The sequence below is a fragment of the Geotrypetes seraphini genome, chromosome 9 (assembly GCF_902459505.1).
Source record: "Geotrypetes seraphini chromosome 9, aGeoSer1.1, whole genome shotgun sequence".
In the NCBI taxonomy this organism is placed as follows: domain Eukaryota; kingdom Metazoa; phylum Chordata; class Amphibia; order Gymnophiona; family Dermophiidae; genus Geotrypetes; species Geotrypetes seraphini.
This window is the reverse complement of record NC_047092.1, coordinates 14,981,662-15,000,421: the sequence shown is the minus strand read 5'-3', so window position 1 is coordinate 15,000,421 and position 18,760 is coordinate 14,981,662. Positions and strand designations below refer to the sequence as shown.

Below are 18,760 nucleotides of genomic sequence, written 5' to 3'. Positions count from 1 at the left end.
CCACACCGTAGACTTTTGAACAAGATGAGTTCGTTGGGGCTAGGAGAAATATTAACTGCATGGGTTAAAGACTGGCTCAGTGGCAGACATCAAAGGGTGGTGGTAAACGGTACTCCCTCTGAAAAGTCGGAAGTGCACAGTGGAGTATCGCAGGGCTCGGTCCTGGGTCCAATCCTATTTAATATCTTCATACAAGATCTGCCTCAGGGACTTCGGGGTAAAATTGAATTATTTGCCGATGATGCTAAATTATGCAACATAGTGGGCGGAGGTACCGTGCCTGACACTATGACACAGGACTTACTTTTATTGGAGCACTGATCTACTATTTGGCAGCTGAATTTTAATCTTAAAACTACAAGGGAACTCACTTATCCAAGGTGATAAAGATTAATAAACACTTTCACTGATCACCTTGCTTCTTTATATAGAACAATATCACTTTAAATCAACAAGTAACAGATGTTGTTTAGTGAACACTCAGACCCACAGCTGAGGTCCCAGTGAAAAAATCACGGAGCAGCTGTATGAGAGACCATCACAGTTGTTCACAGTCTCACCCACCATACAAAGGTCGTCAGCAGCTTGTCTGTGTGCAGTATGGAGTGTTTTGTGCCGCACCCCTCCTGAAGAAGCCAGCGGGTGAAACCTAGGGTGGGGGGTCGGTAGTGTATGTGCATGCAGTAATAAGAATAAAAAAGGATCCCGGAGCAGTTATGTTGATTACCCACATCATTCAAAGCTAAGTTGGTTTTTGTTTTATTTTATTTTATTTTATTTCATGTTATTTAGTCTTTGTATGGTGGGTGAGACTGTGAACAACCATGATGGTCTCTCATACAGCTGCTCCGTGATTTTTTCACTGGGACCTCAGCTGTGGGTCTGAGTGTTCACTAAACAACATCTGTTACTTGTTGATTTAAAGTGATATTGTTCTATATAAAGAAGCAAGGTGAGCTGAATTTTAATGCCAAGAAGTGTAAGGTTATACACTTTGGAAGCAGAAATCCATGCAAAACCTACACTCTGAATGGTGAGTCCTTAACTAGAACTGTTGCAGAACGGGACCTGGGAGTAATCATTAGTGAAGATATGAAGACAGCCAATCAAGTGGAGAAAGACTCATCCAAGGCTAGACAGATGCTGGGTTGCATCCGGAGACGTTTTGTCAGCCGAAAGCCCAAAGTGGTAATGCCGCTATACAGGTCCATGGTGAGACCACATCTGGAATACTGTGTACAATTTTGGAGGCCGCATTATCAGAAGGATGTGCTGAGAATAGAATCAGTTCAATGGTTGGCCACCAGGATGGACTCAGGACTCAAGGATATCCCATATGAAGAACGTCTAGGTAAATTGTGTCTATACTCTCTCGAGGAACGCAGAGAGAGGAGTGACATGATAGAGATGTTCAAATACGTTACTGGCCGTATTGAGGTGGAAGAAGACATCTTTTTCCTTACAGGACCTATGACGACAAGAGGGCATCCGCTAAAAATCAGGGGCGGGATATTTCATGGTGACACTAGGAAGTACTTCTTCACCGAAAGGGTGGTTGACCGTTGGAATGATCTTCCACGTCAGGTAGTTGAGGCCAATAACGTGACTGACTTTAAGAACAAATGGGATCAACATGTGAGCTCACTTCAAAGAAGAACTTAGGGGGGAGGGTTATTTGAGTGGGCAGACTTGTTGGGCCGAAGGCCCTTTTTCTGCCGTCATATTCTATGTTTCTAAATTCATTATAAATATCCTGGGCTAGAAGTCGGATCTTGAATTGCTGATTGTGCTGTTTTTATGGTTTTCCTTACATCTTCCTGTTTTCTGATATACTGTTTGCCTTTTGAGGCTTGGCGCTGGTGGGACTCCGGAAGAGGGGGTGGGGACTAGGAGGAGGGTGCAGTTTGTTCTGAAAAATTGGTTTGCGCTCTGTTTATTGGCTGATAGAGTGGAATCTTTTTGTTTCATTGCTCAATAAAAATTATTTAAACATAAATATCCTGGCAACCAGACTGCCTAGGGCAGTGGTCTCCAACTCAAACTGTTTGCAGGGCCACATGTTGGATTTGTCGGTACTTGGAGGGCCTCAGAAAAAAACCGTTAATGTCTTATTGAAGAAATAACAATTTTGCATGAGGTAAAACTCTTTATAGTTTATAAATCTTTCCTTTTGGCTAAGTCTTAATAATAATATTGTAATTTATAGCTAAAGAGACATATGATCAAGAAACGGTTTTATTTTACTTTTGTGATTATGATAAACATACCAAGGGCCTCAAAATAGTACCTGGCGGGCCGCATGTGGCTCCCGGGCCGCGAATTTGACACCACTGGCCTAGGGTGTATTTCAAGACCAGCCTGAAAAAACCGTGTAGGACTTTTCTACAAAGCGAACAAATTCACAACAGGGCGCCTAGGTGAAATGGCCAAGAAGCCACACATTTTCTAAAGGCTACATATAGTATGTGCTGACGTATCTTTATAAAATTGGTTCAATCACTGGCTGATCGATTTCCTGGAATCCTCACAAGAGGCGACCCTTCGGGTCAAATTCCCGACTGAACGGGAAAAGATTAATATACTGAAGTTGTATTTTCGGAGGAAAGACGTTCAGTTGGGCGGTCACCCTGCCTGGACTTTTCCAGATGTGGCTAGATCCTCACAGCCGCGTCGGAAAGAGTTTTTGAAGTTGAAAGACAGGGTAACGGTGTTATGAGGAACTTTTTTTCCCACAGTTCCTCTGTAAATGTATCATGAATTCTCCGTGATAAATTCTCGTATTTTCTTTGATCCTACCCAGCTTGAAAGTTTACTTATTGATAAGGATCTGTTGAGGGGTAGATGAATGAGTGGATGTAGGTTCAAATTAGAAGAGTTGAGGAAAGGGGTTGTATTTCTTTGAGAAAATGTTTCTTTTTTGCAACTACTTCCCATTGATGTAAACCAGTAGATTTCAGGAGTGCCGCGACACACTGGGGAGGAGGAGAGGCGCTGGCCGACTGCCTACAGGACGTGCCTCTCGCGGCAAAAGGCACGTCCTGTAGTCAATCAGTCGGTGCCAGTGCCTCTCCTTCTCTCCAGCCCTCTTCCCTGCTGGCACTCCCTACTGGCGACTCAGGGCCGGTGCAGACATCAGGGCTCAGGGCATGTGCGGACATCAACATGATGACGTCACGCATGCGTGTGGCATCATCATGGTGACATCTGCACACTTCCGGATGCCTTGAGCTACAGCCACTACGTTTATTCAGGTACTGAAGCATTTTTCCCTGTCCCAGTGGGCTCACAATCTATCTAATGCATCTGGGGCAATGGTGGGGGGAGGGGGGTTAAGTGTCTTGCCCAGGGTCACAAGGAGCAGCATGGGTATGAACCCACAAGCTGCACCCTTGACGCCTACGTCAATCCATGCAGAAACTCCGCCCCTAGCAATGCCTACTTGTTGTGTAGGTATCTACTGGCAAATTTTGCCAGTAGTGCTTTCAATTATCAGTGCCAATCTTAAAAAATTAAGTTAGGCACCTAGATAGGCCAGGCGGATCGATCTAGGCGCCTAACCATAGGCATCTTTAATAGAATCAGGGACAAACTGAATTATATGAACCTATTTTTTTCATTTGTACGGTACCTTTTCTCCCTTCTGTCCACGGTCACTGTCTTGACCAAGGTCACCTTTCTCTCCCTAGAAAAAGGAGGAGAGATTGAAGTAAGAACCCTACTAGCCAAAGACATGCATTGCAATGAACAGCTCCCTCCCAACAAGCTTCCATCTTCCGGCAGAGAGGCGAAGGGAATCGGCAGGCACCCAAATTCCGAAATGTACTGTCTAAGGTGAAATTCATCGCATCGACGTCCGCGCATGTGCAGAAGCCCTCCAGACCTCGGCGAAAGAGGCAGGAGGTTTGTGTGGGGGCGGAATGGGCCAGAGCTGGAGGTGGCACAGAGCGGGGCCGGGATGGAATGGGGGGGGGGGGCAGGTGTCCTCATTTTTTTTAAAAGAGGAAATCTGGCAACCCTACTCTGGCCCAGCTTTTGCACCTTTTGCTGTTCCAGCACCGGACACAACCGCCATCTTACATCATGCAGTCACCGCCAGGAGAGGTGCCGAAGTTTGCGACAGTTCACGAGATTACGGTACACACGTACAAGCTGCACTGCCTCCAATGGTTACCTAACGTTCTTGAATGTTGCCTGCCTCACTGCTGCGACCTCCCGCAAAGCGCTTTCCTGCGCCTGTACACGATTGTCCTCTCCACTCCACCTCACAATCGCGTACAGACGCAGGAAAGTGCTTGCGGGAGATTGTAGCAGTGAGGCGGGCAACATTCCAGATTCTGGAGGGCCTCAAAATACCGAGGGCCTCAAATAGTACCTGGCGGGCTGCTTGCTGCTCGTGAGCTATGAGTTTGAGACCATTGGATTAAGCCAATTAAGAAAATTATGTTATGCGCCTAGATCGGCTAAGCATGCCGTTCTGGGTGCCTAACTTTAGATGTCATTTGTAGAATCTGGTTCTAAGACAGGGGTGTCAAACTCAGGCCCGCGGGCCACATCTGGCTCACAGTGTAATTAAATTTGGCCCGCGAGAAAATACCGAATGTCTACTAGAGCTGGCCCGCCGGATATTTCAGTGTAGGACAGGTAAAATATCTTCACGATGTGTGTCAGTTGTTTTTAGACCTTTCACTTTTATCTAATTATTAAACTAAACTAAACCTTAGGTTTGTATACCGCGCCATCTCCACAAGCGTAGAGCTCGGCACGGTTTACAGGGTTAGGTTGAAAAGGAGCTACAATGAAGGGTTATAGGAAAGGATCTAGGAAGATAAAGAACCAAAGAGCGGGAGGTGTTAGATTTTTGAAAAGAGCCAAGTTTTCAGGTGTTTGCGGAAGGATTGGAGGGAACTTGAAACTGAGCGGGGATGTGAGGTTATTCCAGAGTTCTGTGGTTCTAAAGGGGAGGGATGTTCCTATTATTTTGAATCGGGTTTTAATTCATCATGTGACCATCGATTTCTTTAGCGTTTTTTTTTTTTTTTGGTGCCCCTTTTTGCTTATGATTATGGTTGTGACTACGGCATTTGTCATGTGACCCCCCCCTCCCCTTTTAAATTGCCAGCGTTTTTCGAGTCGGTTCTACTTTCGGTTTGCTCAGCTCAGAGCGCTACAGATTGTCTCTACTAGGTAAGAGCCGCCATGGCTTTATTTCATTCTTCCTTTGTATTTTTAACGTGCACATAGTTATTTTAAGTTATCTTAAGGTCCCATAAAATATTAGCCGATGGCTTTTATGTTTTCTATAGTCTTATTGCCACACTGCGACGTTTGTTAATGCAGGACAGCTACGCTTTTTTTCACGCTCTGCAGCGGAGTCTTTTTACTGATGCATTTTTAAACCTTTCCGCACGCAAGGTTTCGTTATTATTTATTTTTCGCTACTCCCTCAATTGTAGACATTTTTAAAATAAATATCAAGGTCGGCCCGTGACTTTGCCCAAGTTTTTAATTGTGGCCCACTGTGTATTTGACACCCCTGGCCTAAGAGTACAGAATATCGCAAAGGCCCTCTTTTAATAAGGTGCGTTATGCGTTTTAGCACACGTTGAGCAAGCGCTAAATCAATGCGTGCGCTAACGCATCCATAGGATAACATGCACGCGTTAGCGTTTAGCGCGTAATAATATTTATCATGCGCTAAAAAGCATAGCGCGCCTTAGTAAAAGAGGGGGTTAGTGTCCGAGAGGCGCTTATGCAAGATTCGCTCTTTAAACCTGAAGTCATTTTTCACAAACATATTAGCGTCCATCGTTGTGAGTCATGATCTGCAATCTATTGTTGCAAGGGACAGGCCATTTGTGCAAGATGAAATCCGTAGGAGTATGTTTCTTCAGCCGTGTAAGTTAGACGTGCCCTCCAGCAGATTTTCAGATTTCTAATGCTGGCATTGTAGCCGAAACACAGCTGTGTCGAGTTACGAGCTTAGAAGACCATAATAAAGAATCTGTTGCATCCTCCGTTGGTCTTTTTTGTCATCTCCACCGTTTGTTTTGTGATTTACTTTGTGGCGTTTGGCTCTTCCAGTTTGCATTGTCGTGGACTTCTGAACTGCTGTGCGATATACACAGGGCTCCAGAAATTTTGCTTTGTGTCCTAATCCCAGGAAAACCCACTTCCCATACTCACCACTTCTCCCTTTTGTCCCTGCAGGCCTCGCTCCCCTTTGACCCCTTTGAATCCATTCTTGCCATCAAGTCCAGCTATGCCCTGGAGCAGAACAAGAAAAATAGGTTACACTGAGCCTTCTGGCCCAAAAAGGAGCATGTTCCATGAAATAAGAGGGAGCAACCTTGGGTATTTCACACGATAAGCTGTTCCCATATACAAAGCTGATGTAAGAGGGTAAAATTAGGAATGACTTAGACCAGTGGTCTCAAACTTAAACCCTTTGCAGGGCCACATTTTGGATTTGTAGGTACTTGGAGGGCCTCAGAAAAAATAGTTAGGGCCTCTTCTAATAAACTGCGCTAGCAGTTTCTAGCACGGGGAGCCGAGCTGAATGGCCCACGCTGCTCCCGAGGCTCATAGAGTTCCTATGAGCGTCAGGAGCAACGCAGGCCATTCAGTGCGGATCTGCGCTAAAAACTGCTAGCACAGTTTAATAGAAGAGGGGATTAATGTCTTATTAAAGAAATGACAGTTTTGCATGAGGTAAAACTCTTTATAGTTTATAAATCTTTCCTTTTGGCTAAATCTTAATAATAATATTGTAATTTATAGCTAAAGAGACATATGATCAAGAAACTGTTTTATTTTACTTTTGTAATTAAGATAAACATACTGAGGGCCTCAAAATAGTACCTGGCGGGCCGCATGTGGCCCCCGGGCCGCAAGTTTGAGACCACTGACTTAGACTGATTCTCATAACCTGGATGCATTCAATGGCCTTTAAGGACACCCAGTACCACAGGAATCGAATGTCTTCCTTTCAGCTTGGAAAGGGTTACTAGACGTTCGGATTTCCCCAGACGGCTTTTCAAAACCCAGCACTTTGTCCGGGTTTTGAAAAGCTTCCAACGTCGGGACAGCATCCGTGAATGCAACGCGGTGACGTCGCGCGCCCACGCACAATGCCATCGCGTCACATCTGCGCATGTGCAGACGTCACTCCGATGCACAAACAGGTTAAGGGGGGGGGGGGTTGGGGAAAGGGCTGGGGCTGGGACTGGGGGGGTGGGCCGAGGAAGGACACGGACGGAACTTGGAGGGCCTGGGGTTGTGGCGGGGAAGGAGAGGAGGACAGTTGCTTACGCCCTCATCAAGACGGCGCCCGGAGTGGACCGCACCCCCACCCCCACCCCATTACTATGCCTTTGAATCTTGTAACCCCATTCTGAGCTCTTCTGGGATGATGGGATATAAATCCAACTAGATATAAGAACACGTGGACCGTTCTGTGCGATTTACTCCTGGACAACAACTTTCTGAATGTGTTCAACTTTCCCTGAATTCAGACTTTGGTGGTGTTTTGTGCTGCAAGAAGACTTTGAAACACTCTGATTGCCTAAAATGAATCTCATGAAGTTTTGAATAAGTCAATGTGGTGGACAGAGAGTAACTAAAAGCACTTTAGCATTTGTTTAATTCCTCCTCTGGGATTTAAACCTCTTTTATGCAATAAATGAAAGGATAATAAAAGCTTCTAAGTGTGTTATTTTCAGGCAATTATAGATGCAATATGGGGAAAAAAAAAAAGGGGGGGGGAGAAAATGCGCCTAATGTGTGAGAAGAAGCCGTGACTAAACAGGACGCTTGGTGGAAGCATGACTGCCATTTATATATTGTTGGGAGTGTATTTTGTTGTTCTCAAAAGGAACTGCTTTGTGCTGTTATCATTCCAGAACTTAGTCATAATTTTTAATTGTGCATAATAACACCGAATCAGAAAGTATGAGCAAAAGAGAAAAGAAAAAACAAATTCTGGAATCCAAGGATCAGTTAGGAGGATCATGGAGGGATTAAAATGACTAGAAGAACATCTCAGTGTGTGGAGCAGATCCTGTGAAGTAACTGCCCCCCTCCCCTCCACTTACCACCCAAGTACCTATAACCATTGTATCATTCATCTACCATAATCTCCCCAACCCTGTAACATCCTGTCTAAATTAGATTGTAAGCTCTTCTGAGCAGGGACTGTGTATTGTTTGTTTCGGTAAGTTAATGTTCGTCTATGTGTTTGACTGTCTGTTTTAATAATTATAATTTGTTTTTAACGTATGCCTTTCTACTCTTTGTTTTTAAATATTATGTAAAACCGCTTTCAATTTTGATGAGGCGGTATATCAAATTTTTAAATAAATCTGAAACCTTAAAATGTACAGCGTTGCGTACGCCTTTTCAGCGCTGTAGAAATAATAAATAGTAGTAGTAGTTTGGACTCGTGCCCTCATCCTAAATGTGCCAGTTTACAGTTTGACGTGGTCCAAGTAATGACAGCATCTCTGTGGAATATACAAGGTGGAGGACTGTCCGGGTGTCCAGACAGCTTTTCAAAACCCGGAACATTGTCCAGGGGAAAATGGGCTATAATCTCAAAGCCTGTGTCTTTGAATGAAAACAACAGTTTTCCTGTGGAAAGGACTTTCTCTATTTCCCTCTAAAGATAGAAATCAGCAAGCGAAACCCAGCCTTTTAAAAAACTTTCCTGTTTAATGATGTATATCCGTCATTAGCTCTGTGCTCTTCCCTTCTGGCTTCCAGCCTGCTCCTTATCCATATCTCTCTATGAGGCCTTCTCGAGACAACCTGTGCCGACAGCCCCCTGCTTCCCCCCTTCCTCCCATCTTTCCTATCAATGGTTATATTTCCTTATTCAACCCGCTGTTCGTTCTGTCTTCTTTCCCCATATTTCCTTCGCTTTTTTTCCTCATTCTTTCGATAGGAGGCATGTCAAGCACTCGTTAAACTTGAAACTATTTATAAGCTCAAATACAGAACATCTACTCACGGCAAGTCCAGGCGATCCTGATTCTCCAGGCTCACCCTGTGGAATAAGTGAAAACGGCTTGACATCAGTGTTTTACTGAAGCAATAAGAGGGACTCGACCATGAAGCACAAGCCCCCAGTTCTGCAACCTTAGCAGCTACATATAAGCGTGATTTGCACACTTATTACATTCACTCATGTAACTGCTATACGCGCCCTCAGGCCAGGTTTCACCTACAAGTCGCCTTATGTCAGGTGCCTAGATCGCACCTACCGGGGCCTAACATAAGTGGTTTCATTGGGATTACACGGTGCAATAATTGGTCATGCCAATTAAACCCTTGTTATAAAAAAATTAGCCGCCATTACACGGCCTCTAGAGCCAGCGCCTAGGTCCCTGGCAGCTAGCAGCGCATACTGACGCTGAAGCCTGGAAATGGGATTGTTTAGGGGTGGCGCCCGACTTCAGCATCACTATACGCCACTGGCCGCGATTCTGACAGGACCCTAGGCACTGGAAATGTAGGCCTGCTAAACCCTGACTTACATTTCTGGCGCCTAATGTCCCTGCTCACCGCGATTCTGGAAGGGGCGCCCAGTGGCATAGTAAGAGGGTTGCGTGTAAGAGGGGAGCGGGGGGGGGGGCCCGCCTACCCTGCTCCTCTCCTTGCCGCATGCGCACACCCCTTGCCTTCTCCTGTACCTTTTTTACTTCCCTGGCGTGAGGTTACTGCCCTCGTCGGCATTGGCGCGCTCTCTGACGTCACTTCCAGGATCCGTGCCTAGGAAGCGACATCAAAGGGCAAGCTGACGTGGGCACACGCACAGCAGGGGGGGAGCGGGGGAGGGGTGCCACCACCCCAGGCGTTACTCACCCTTACTACAGCACGGGCGGTGCCTGTCTGTGATTGACTGGCAGCAGGTGCTCGTCTTATAGGTCCCTGCCGTGGCGAGCGCCGCTTCCAGAATCAGCCCCTCGGTGTTATTTCTACCTGTTGTTACCCCTCTGAAAGATGGGGGTTTTTTTCTCTCACTCAATTTCAGTTTATTATTTCTAGTCCGCCTTAATCCAAAGCAGACTACAAAAAAAAAAATAATATATATATATATATCTATCTCAATTACAACCTAAGTGGTTTACATTCAGGTACTCAAGCATTTTTCCCTGTCTGTCCCGGCGGGCTCACAATCTATCTTATGTACCTGGGGCAATGGGGGGGATTAAGTGACTTGCCCAGGGTCACAAGGAGCAGCATGGGATTTGAACCCAAAACCTCAGGGTGGTGAGGTCTTAGCTCAAACCACTGTGCCACACACTCCCCACATAATATGTCATAAAAGAATAATAATACAGACACACTCACAAAATCTGCATCATAGTAAAACCCAACATTACTAAGCACCGTATTTCATATTACAAAAAAGATGTTTCTTTAACATTCGCTTAAATTCGTACAAGTGTTGTTAGACACCGCATATACAGTACAGGCAGCTTATTCCACTCTGATGGTCCTGCACATGAGAACACACTGTTCCTTATGGACTCATATTGCAAACTTTTCTGAGAGGGGACAATCAAGTGAGTGTATAAGTTGCCCAGCGTGTAAATGCACAGGGGGAAGCACGGGGGCACATCTCACATTTAGGTGTGTAGATTATACAGTATGGTTGTTTAGGACTAGGGCTTAAATTGTCAAAAATTTGCGTGATGGGCCGCTGTCGCAGCCATTAAAGTAGCAATTTTAAAAAAGCGAATCATTCTCCCAAAAATACTTGTGCAAATGAGGTTGGCGCAGAGTAGCGAAGATTCGCTAAATTTACACGTGCCCATCGCTGGTGATATGTAAATGTAAAAAAAAAAAAACCCTAACAAGAAATCAAGCCGCTGAAGTCAAGCAACCCTCCACCCGAAAGCGGGTCAAATAACACCTCCTGGCAGCAGGTGAGATACCCACTTTCTCTCGCTGCCAAGGAACACACCACCCAACATTCCCGCGGCAGCAGGAGAGATGCCCACTCTCTCCAGCTGCCACACAACCCCCCCCCCCCCGTGTCTCCGACAATCCCCACCCTCTCCCCTTTACCTACTTACCCCCTCTGGCCAGCAGGCTCGCCTCTTCAAAATGGCGTGCCTTCCCCTTCCTGGTGCATCCTGGGATACACCGGGGAGGGGCCTGAGGCTCTGATTGGCCCAGGTTGTTTAAGGCCCCTCCCATGGGCCCCTCCTTTGGGCCAATCAGAGCTTTAGGCTCCTCCTCTGCAGCAACTCCATCTCTGACATGCCCAAAGCTGAATTTGAGAAACAAACCTATATTTTCCATATGCAGCTGTGCCACCGAGCCATTGGGCTGGCCAAAGGTGGGGCCATATTGACCTTCAGTTACTCAAGAAGCTGATTACCTAAAAACCCATTTGTACCCATCTTTATTTTCTCTTCTTTATTAATTTCCAGGTACTTTAGTTAGATTGTGAGCCTTCGGGACAGTAAGGGAATTTTTTAAGTACCTTCTTACTTCTCATTTATAATCTTAATGTATATTTTCTTCAAACCGCTTAGAACCTAACGGATGTAGCGGTATATAAGAAATAAATTACATTACATTACATTACATTAGTTCTCCGACTCTGCCCAGCCTTCAGATCACTGTTCTTATACAATATACTGGTTTTGTTCACCCTTTAGTTAATTCTGTAAACCGCATCGAACTGCCAGGCGCACAGTATATCGGTATATCAATAAAAGTTTATGTTACTGACCTTCTGTCCCACTGGTCCTCGAGCACCAAAAAGCCCCATGGATCCCTTTGAACCAGCTTCTCCTTTAACACCCTGATTGATGGGGGAGAAAGATAAAACTTGTTAGATATGTGTTACACTGCAGTGATGCCGTTAACTTAAACTATTTGTTTCACCGCAGCGGTGCTAGTATTTCATGTGTTTACCTTGTCACCTGGAGGCCCGTCTTCCCCCTTCTCTCCTTTATCTCCATCAAACCCTGGAGATCCTCTGCTACCCTGAAACATCAACGGCAGGTTTTAGAAGTATGCCTTCTGTCTTTCAAAAGGTGAAGATACACAGGGCTTAATTTCTGGGGGAACAGCCTGGAACATACCGTATATACTCGAATATAAGCCGAGATTTGGGGGGGCCAAAGAAATGGCCCCAAAATGGGGGTCTCTGCTTATATTTGGGCCATCACCTACCTGCCCCCGCCTCCCGGATCTATTGAAAGCATCCACAGCGCCTGCTGCAAGACCCAGTGATCCAGCAGTGGGCTGGGACATTAGGGATCCCCCCCCCCCGTCTCCTGTCCCGGCCAAATCCAAAACGCCCCGCCTCCCCTGCGCTCCCCCTGCCTCCATTGCGCTATTGCGGTGGACGGGACAGGAGGAATCCCTTAATCCTCCCCCATTGCCCCAGATGCATTAGATAGATTGTGAGCCCACCAGGACAGAGAGGGAAAAATATTTGAGTACCTGAATAAACTCATGTAAAACCGTTCTGAGCTCCCCTGGGAGAAAAGTAATATATAAATAATGTGAAAAGTTTCAGCCTCTGATAACCAGAGCTGCTATTGTGACATCATAAAGCCTCATTCCACCAATAAGAGCCCACCTCATCAGTGATGTCACAATGGCTTGATTGTCCTATTCATGGTTCACTTTTACTACATTTTGATTTCTAGAGTGGTGCAGTGGTTAAAGCTACAGCCTCAGCACCCTGGCATTGTGGGTTCAAATCCCATGCTGTTCCTTGTGACCCTGGGCAAGTCACTTAATCCTCCCATTGCCCCAGGTACATTAGATAGATTGTGAGCCCCCCAGGACAGACAGGGAAAAATGCTTGAGTACCTGAATAAATTCATGTAAACTGTTCTGAGCTCCCCTGGGAGAACAGTAATAAATAATGTGAAAAGTTTCAGCCTCTGGTAACCAGAGCTGCTATTATGACATCATAATGCCTCATTCCACCAATAAGAGTCAACCTCATCTGTGATGTCACAATGGCTTGATTGTCCTATTCTTGGCTCACTTTTACTACATTTTGATTTCTAGAGTGGCGCAGTGGTTAAAGCTACAGCCTCAGCACCCTGAGGTTGTGGGTTCAAACCCACGCTGCTCCTTGTGACCCTGGGCAAGTCACTTAATCCCCCCCATTGCCCCAGGTACATTAGATAGATTGTGAGCCCACCAGGACAGACAGGGAAAAATGCTTGAGAGCCTGAATAAATTCATGTAAACCGTTCTGAGCTTCCTTGGGAGAACGGTATAGAAAATGGAATAAAGAATTAAAAATAATAAAAAAGAAAGCCAGGGAAAATCATGCATGAATTTCGTAGCTCTTTTCAACTTTTTACTTTTGTCTTTAATATAAACACAGGGCATAAAAAAAGACATCAATAACATAGCCCTGGCGAAACGGTAAATTTTCGGGGTAATTCTGTAACTGGGCACCTGCAGCTACGAGCGCCTTGCGTGAGTGAATCACTCCTCGACCGGCACTTACATGCACCGGAAGGCTACATATGTGTTATGGCACATATGTGCAAAGGGGACATGGACATGGGCGTGGCATGGGTGTATCTCCTACTTACACATGCACCTTATAGAATATTATAAGTTACACCCACTGCATACTCCAGCTTTCATTTATAAATTATTAATTCCATATACTTCCAATAGAACATTAAGATCTATTGAACAGCACTTGCTGACGATTCCCTCTCTTAGAATTATTAATACTAGAAGGCAATTGATTTTTTTTGTTACAGCCCCCCAAACTTGGAACTCACTTCCTATTCACTTGAGGGAAGAACACAACTTAGAAAAATTCAAAAGTAAATTAAAGAGCTTTCTTTTCAAAGACGCCTTTGAAAATTAGCCATTTAGTCTTCCAACCAATTTTACTTTTTCTCTCTAATTTTATTGAAGTAATTTTTAACTTCCCTTTCCTTCTGTATCTCCCTTATATGTCTCTTTAACTTTTAAATAATTTGTAGTTCTTATCCCTCTCTTCCCTTATGTTCTTCGTTTTGTTACGTTTGTCACTAGTCTTGTTAGACCTGGTTTTTGTTATTCATTGTATTGTTCCCCACATTTTGTAATTTTATTATTATGTACATCGCTTAGAATTATGATTAAGCGATTAATCAAATCTCCATTAAACTTGAAACTTGATACCATGGCGTTTAAATATTTCCTTTCCAACAGTCTGCAAAATAAACACGAACCGCTTTTAAGAAGCGATCCCCATTCCTGGTGTTTCATCCTCCACCTTCCCTTTAATTAATTTGTTTTTTCAATGATGTAATTATTAACTTTCCCCCCCCCACTGCCTTTCCCCTGAAGCTCATGTTCGTATTTGTATTAATGTCTTTATTTAGTTTTCAAATACATTTCCAAGCATAATCATCTTGAACAGAAAGACTGACAGAAATTAAGAAACAATAAGATAAAGAATATAATTCCAAGAGATCAAAAAATTTCCTATCATTCTCAAGTCCTCAACATATGAGGGTTCCAAGATTCATTAAGTGACTAAACATAATGCAATCAAATTAGTTAATCAAGGAAAAAAGAACAGCCTATAATGGTAGGAGAATAATTCTACATTAAATAAATTCTGGAGGCCGCATTACAGTAAAGATGGGCGCAGAATTGAATCGGTTCAGCGGACGGCCACCAGGATGATCTCGGGGCTCAAGGGTCTCTCGTACGAAGAGAGACTGAACAAATTGCAGCTCTACACTCTCGAGGAACATAGGGAGAGGGAGACATGATCGAAACATTTAAGTACCTCACGGGACGTGTCGAAGTGGAAGATGATATTTTCTTTCTCAAGGGACCCTCGGCCACAAGAGGGCACCCGCTCAAACTCAGGGGCGGAAAATTTCATGGCGACACCAGAAAGTATTTTTTCACAGAGAGAGTGGTTGATCATTGGAACAAGCTTCCAGCGCAGGTGATCGAGGCAGACAGCGTGCCAGACTTTAAGAATAAATGGGAGGGTCAAGATAAGGAAATTGGGTCATTAGGGCATAGACAGGGGGTGGGTAAGCAGAGTGGGCAGACTTGATGGGCTGTAGCCCTTTTCTGCCGTCATCTTCTATGTTTCTATGTTTCTATGATGGGTCATTTGGCCTTTATCTGCCATCATGTTTCTATAATCAGAAAGTTCTATGACATCACAATGCAGGTGTAAAGAGCCTTAGCCTATAGGAAGAGGAGATGCAAATGTTAAGAGCCTTAGCCAATAGGGAGAGGAGGAGAGAGTGGCTGCTGCAGACACCAGAAAGTATTTCTTCACAGAGAGAGTGGTTGATCATTGGAACAAGCTTCCAGTGCAGGTGATCGAGGCAGACAGCGTGCCAGACTTTAAGAATAAATGGGATACCCATGTGGGATCCCTACGAGGGTCAAGATAAGGAAATTGGTTCATTAGGGCATAGACAGAGGGTAAGCAGAGTGGGCAGACTTGATGGGCTGTAGCCCTTTTCTGCCGTCATCTTCTATGTTTCTATCTTATACTTTATCAAGGCGTTTTAGAGATAAGAAACCAGTCAACTGAGATGGGTCAAAGAAAACATATTTAAAGGATTTATATCTGATTATGCACTTGCATGGATAACACAAGAAGAAAACTCCACCCATATAAGTAACTGCTGGTCTCATTACCAAAAATTCTCTCCTTCTTCTCTGAGTGTCTTTGGAGACATTTGGAATCATGTTCGTATTTGTAATTTGTCTATTTAATGTTCATATTTCCCCCCTTCCCCTACAAAAATTAATTTTAACCTTTCATTTTTAGCTTGGTAAACCGGCCAGGTGCACGTCGATGGTCGGTATATTAACATTAATTAAACTTGAAACTAGAAACTAGTGTGCTTAGGTGTGCCAATTTATCACAGCCTGGCATATGGCATATGCCTAAATGTCGTAGTGTAGGAGAGGGTTGAAAACACACCGAGAAACAAACAGACAAAAAATCACCAAGGACCATCCAGATTCGGGAATAGATGTTTTATTCTTAGGACTCGACACGGCCAATCAATGCCAAGTTGCACGATATCAGAATCTTAGCACCAAGATGCCATTCTAGGATTCGCGACATGTACCACGCTGAGGTGTCTAATTTAGGGTGACAAGTTACAGAATTGCCCCCTTTGTGACTTCCTTTGATCGGGTTCTGGTGAGTTTCAATAAGGTAAATCTTAGCACCGTGGTCGGCCTTCACGCAAAGTTTGAACCCTAAAAGGGAAGTCCATAGGCTATTATTAAGATGGACTTAAGGAAAATCCACTGCTTATTCCCAGGATAAGCGGCATAAAATCTATTTTTCTCCTTGGGATCTTGCCAGATACTTGTGACCTGGGTTGGCCACTGTTTGAAACGATAGTGGGCTTGATGGACCTTCGGTCTGTCTCAGTGTGGCAATTCTTATGTTCTAATGTGAACCAAGTATACGACGATGAAGCCATTGTGACATCACCGGTGAGGTTGACTCTTGGGCATTGGTGGAATGAGGCATTATGACATCACAGTCTCAGCTCTGGAATGTTGCTTCTCTTTGGGTTTCTGCCAGGTACTTGGGACCTGGGTTGGCCACTGTTGGAAACTGGATACTGGGCTTGATGGACCTTTGGTCTGTCCCAGTACAACAATTCTTATGTTCTTATGTGAGCCAAGTATAGGACAACCAAGCCATTGTGACATCACTGATGAGGTTGGCTCTTAGGCATTGGTGGAATGAGGCATTATGACATCACAGTCTCAGCTCTGGAATGATGCTACTCTTTGGGCTTCTGCCAGGTACTTGGGACCTGGGTTGGCCACAGGACACTGGGCTTGATGGACCTTCGGCCTGTCAGTGTGTCAATTCTTATGTTATGTTTTATGAGATGGAGACGTAGGAGAGAGACATAGGCAGAGACAGCAACAAAGGCTACTCTTAACCAAGCTAGAATAAAAAAAACATGTCTAAACATTTTTCTGCGTCTGTACTAATAATTTCTTAAATTTGCTAAAAAAATGTGACAAAGAAACAAAGTTGCTCGGTACTGCTTACTGCTTCTCCTTTGCTCCCTTTGTAACCCTGAGGTCCAAAAATAGCCACTGGATCGCCCTTGGGGAAAAGATGAAATGCATTTATTACCGAGAGAACATTGATCAAGAAAGAAATCAGAGCACAATACATGAGTCGGAAAAAAGCTTACGCAATTCTACAGCACCTTCATAGTGCCCACAAATATGAACTCCGCATTCCTAACCACTATGCCTACATACTAGCATATGAACCGAGCCAATATGTGTACCATTATGATATCATGACGCCTAAAACATCAGCCAGTGGGAGCCAGTTATGGAACTGCCCTTTACATAGAAACATAGAAGATGACGGCAGAAAAGGGCTACAGCCCATCAAGTCTGCCCACTCTACTGACCCACCTCATTAAGTCTGAGTGCTAATGACCTAGTTCCTTAACTCAACCCTCGTAGGGATCCCACGTGGATGTCCCATTTATTCTTAAAGTCGAGCACGCTGGTGGCCTTGATCACCTGCACCGGAAGTTTGTTCCAGTGATCTACCACCCTTTCTGTGAAGAAATACTTCCTGGTGTCACTACTAAATTTGACACAAGGAAGTATTTCTTCACAGAAAGGGTGGTAGATCACTGGAACAAACTTCCGGTGCAGGTGATCAAGGCCACCAGCGTGCTCGACTTTAAGAATAAATGGGATATCCACGTGGGATCCCTACGAGAGTCGAGTTAAGGAACTAGGTATATGAGTGTATAGGTTTATGAGTGTATAAAAGATGTCTGATGGGGGGGATTAAGTGACTTGCCCAGGGTCACTAGGAACAGCATGGGATTTGAACCCACAACCTCAGGGCAAGTCACTTAATCCCCCCATCAGACATCTTTTATACACTCATATAAAGGGCAGTTCCATAACTGGCTCCCACATTTATGTGGTCCTTGCATACAATGGCTTAGTAAGAGGGTTGGGGGGCGGTCTGCCCGTTCCTCTCCACCCCCCGCCCCACTCCTCTCCTTACTGCACGTGCACGCCCCTTGCCTTCAACCGCATCGTTTTTACTTCCCCGGCGTGAGTTTGCTGCCCGCGTCAGCATCGGCGCTTGCTCTGATGTCACTTCCGGAGCCCGCACCTAGGAAGTGATGTCAAAGGGCGAGCCAACACCGACGCGGGCATGCTGCTCACGCCGGAGAAGGGGAAAAGGTATGGCGAAAGGGAAGGGGCGCAGGGTGAGGGAGGGGCGCTCACTCTTACCACGCCACTGCTTGCATATGCAAATTCATAGAATACCAGCAATTTTGCAGATAAATGTACACTTCAGAGATGATGAATGGGTAAAAGTTAATCAATTTCTTGTTCTTTCAGAAAGTACTAGGGCATAGTCAAAGAAGTTACATGGCAATATTTAAAAAAAGAAAAAAAACAAGAGGAAATAGCTCTGGAACTTATTGTCAGAGGATGCAGTTACAATTAGAGAATGACACGGGGACATATTTGTCTTGTCCCCATGGGATCTATTTCCATCCCCCTGAGTTCTGTCCCTTTCCCATCCCTGCAAACTCTGTCCTCATCTGCACAAGCCTCAGACACTTTAAAATCATAAGTCGCAACATTCTAGAGCTCAGATTGTGATGTCATAATGCCTCATTCCACCAATGCCTAAGCTCCATTCTCATCTGCACAAGCCTCAGACACTTTAAAATCATGTGTTCAAGGCTTGTGCTGATGAGAACAGAGCTTG

At 44.8% G+C, this 18,760-nt stretch overlaps 1 protein-coding gene across 1 annotated transcript in view; it reads right to left on the bottom strand.

Moving 5' to 3' along the window:
• The window catches only part of LOC117366868 (collagen alpha-1(VII) chain-like), a 311,407-nt gene that overhangs the window by 39,465 nt on the left and 253,182 nt on the right, over positions 1 to 18,760 (bottom strand). The window contains exons 71-76 of the mRNA XM_033958833.1: positions 17,048 to 17,104; positions 11,926 to 11,997; positions 11,741 to 11,812; positions 9,005 to 9,040; positions 6,184 to 6,264; positions 3,629 to 3,682 (exon numbers count right to left, since the gene is read on the bottom strand). Of these exons, the coding sequence (XP_033814724.1) occupies positions 3,629 to 3,682; positions 6,184 to 6,264; positions 9,005 to 9,040; positions 11,741 to 11,812; positions 11,926 to 11,997; positions 17,048 to 17,104 (372 nt within the window). The remainder of the gene's footprint in view (positions 1 to 3,628; positions 3,683 to 6,183; positions 6,265 to 9,004; positions 9,041 to 11,740; positions 11,813 to 11,925; positions 11,998 to 17,047; positions 17,105 to 18,760) is intronic.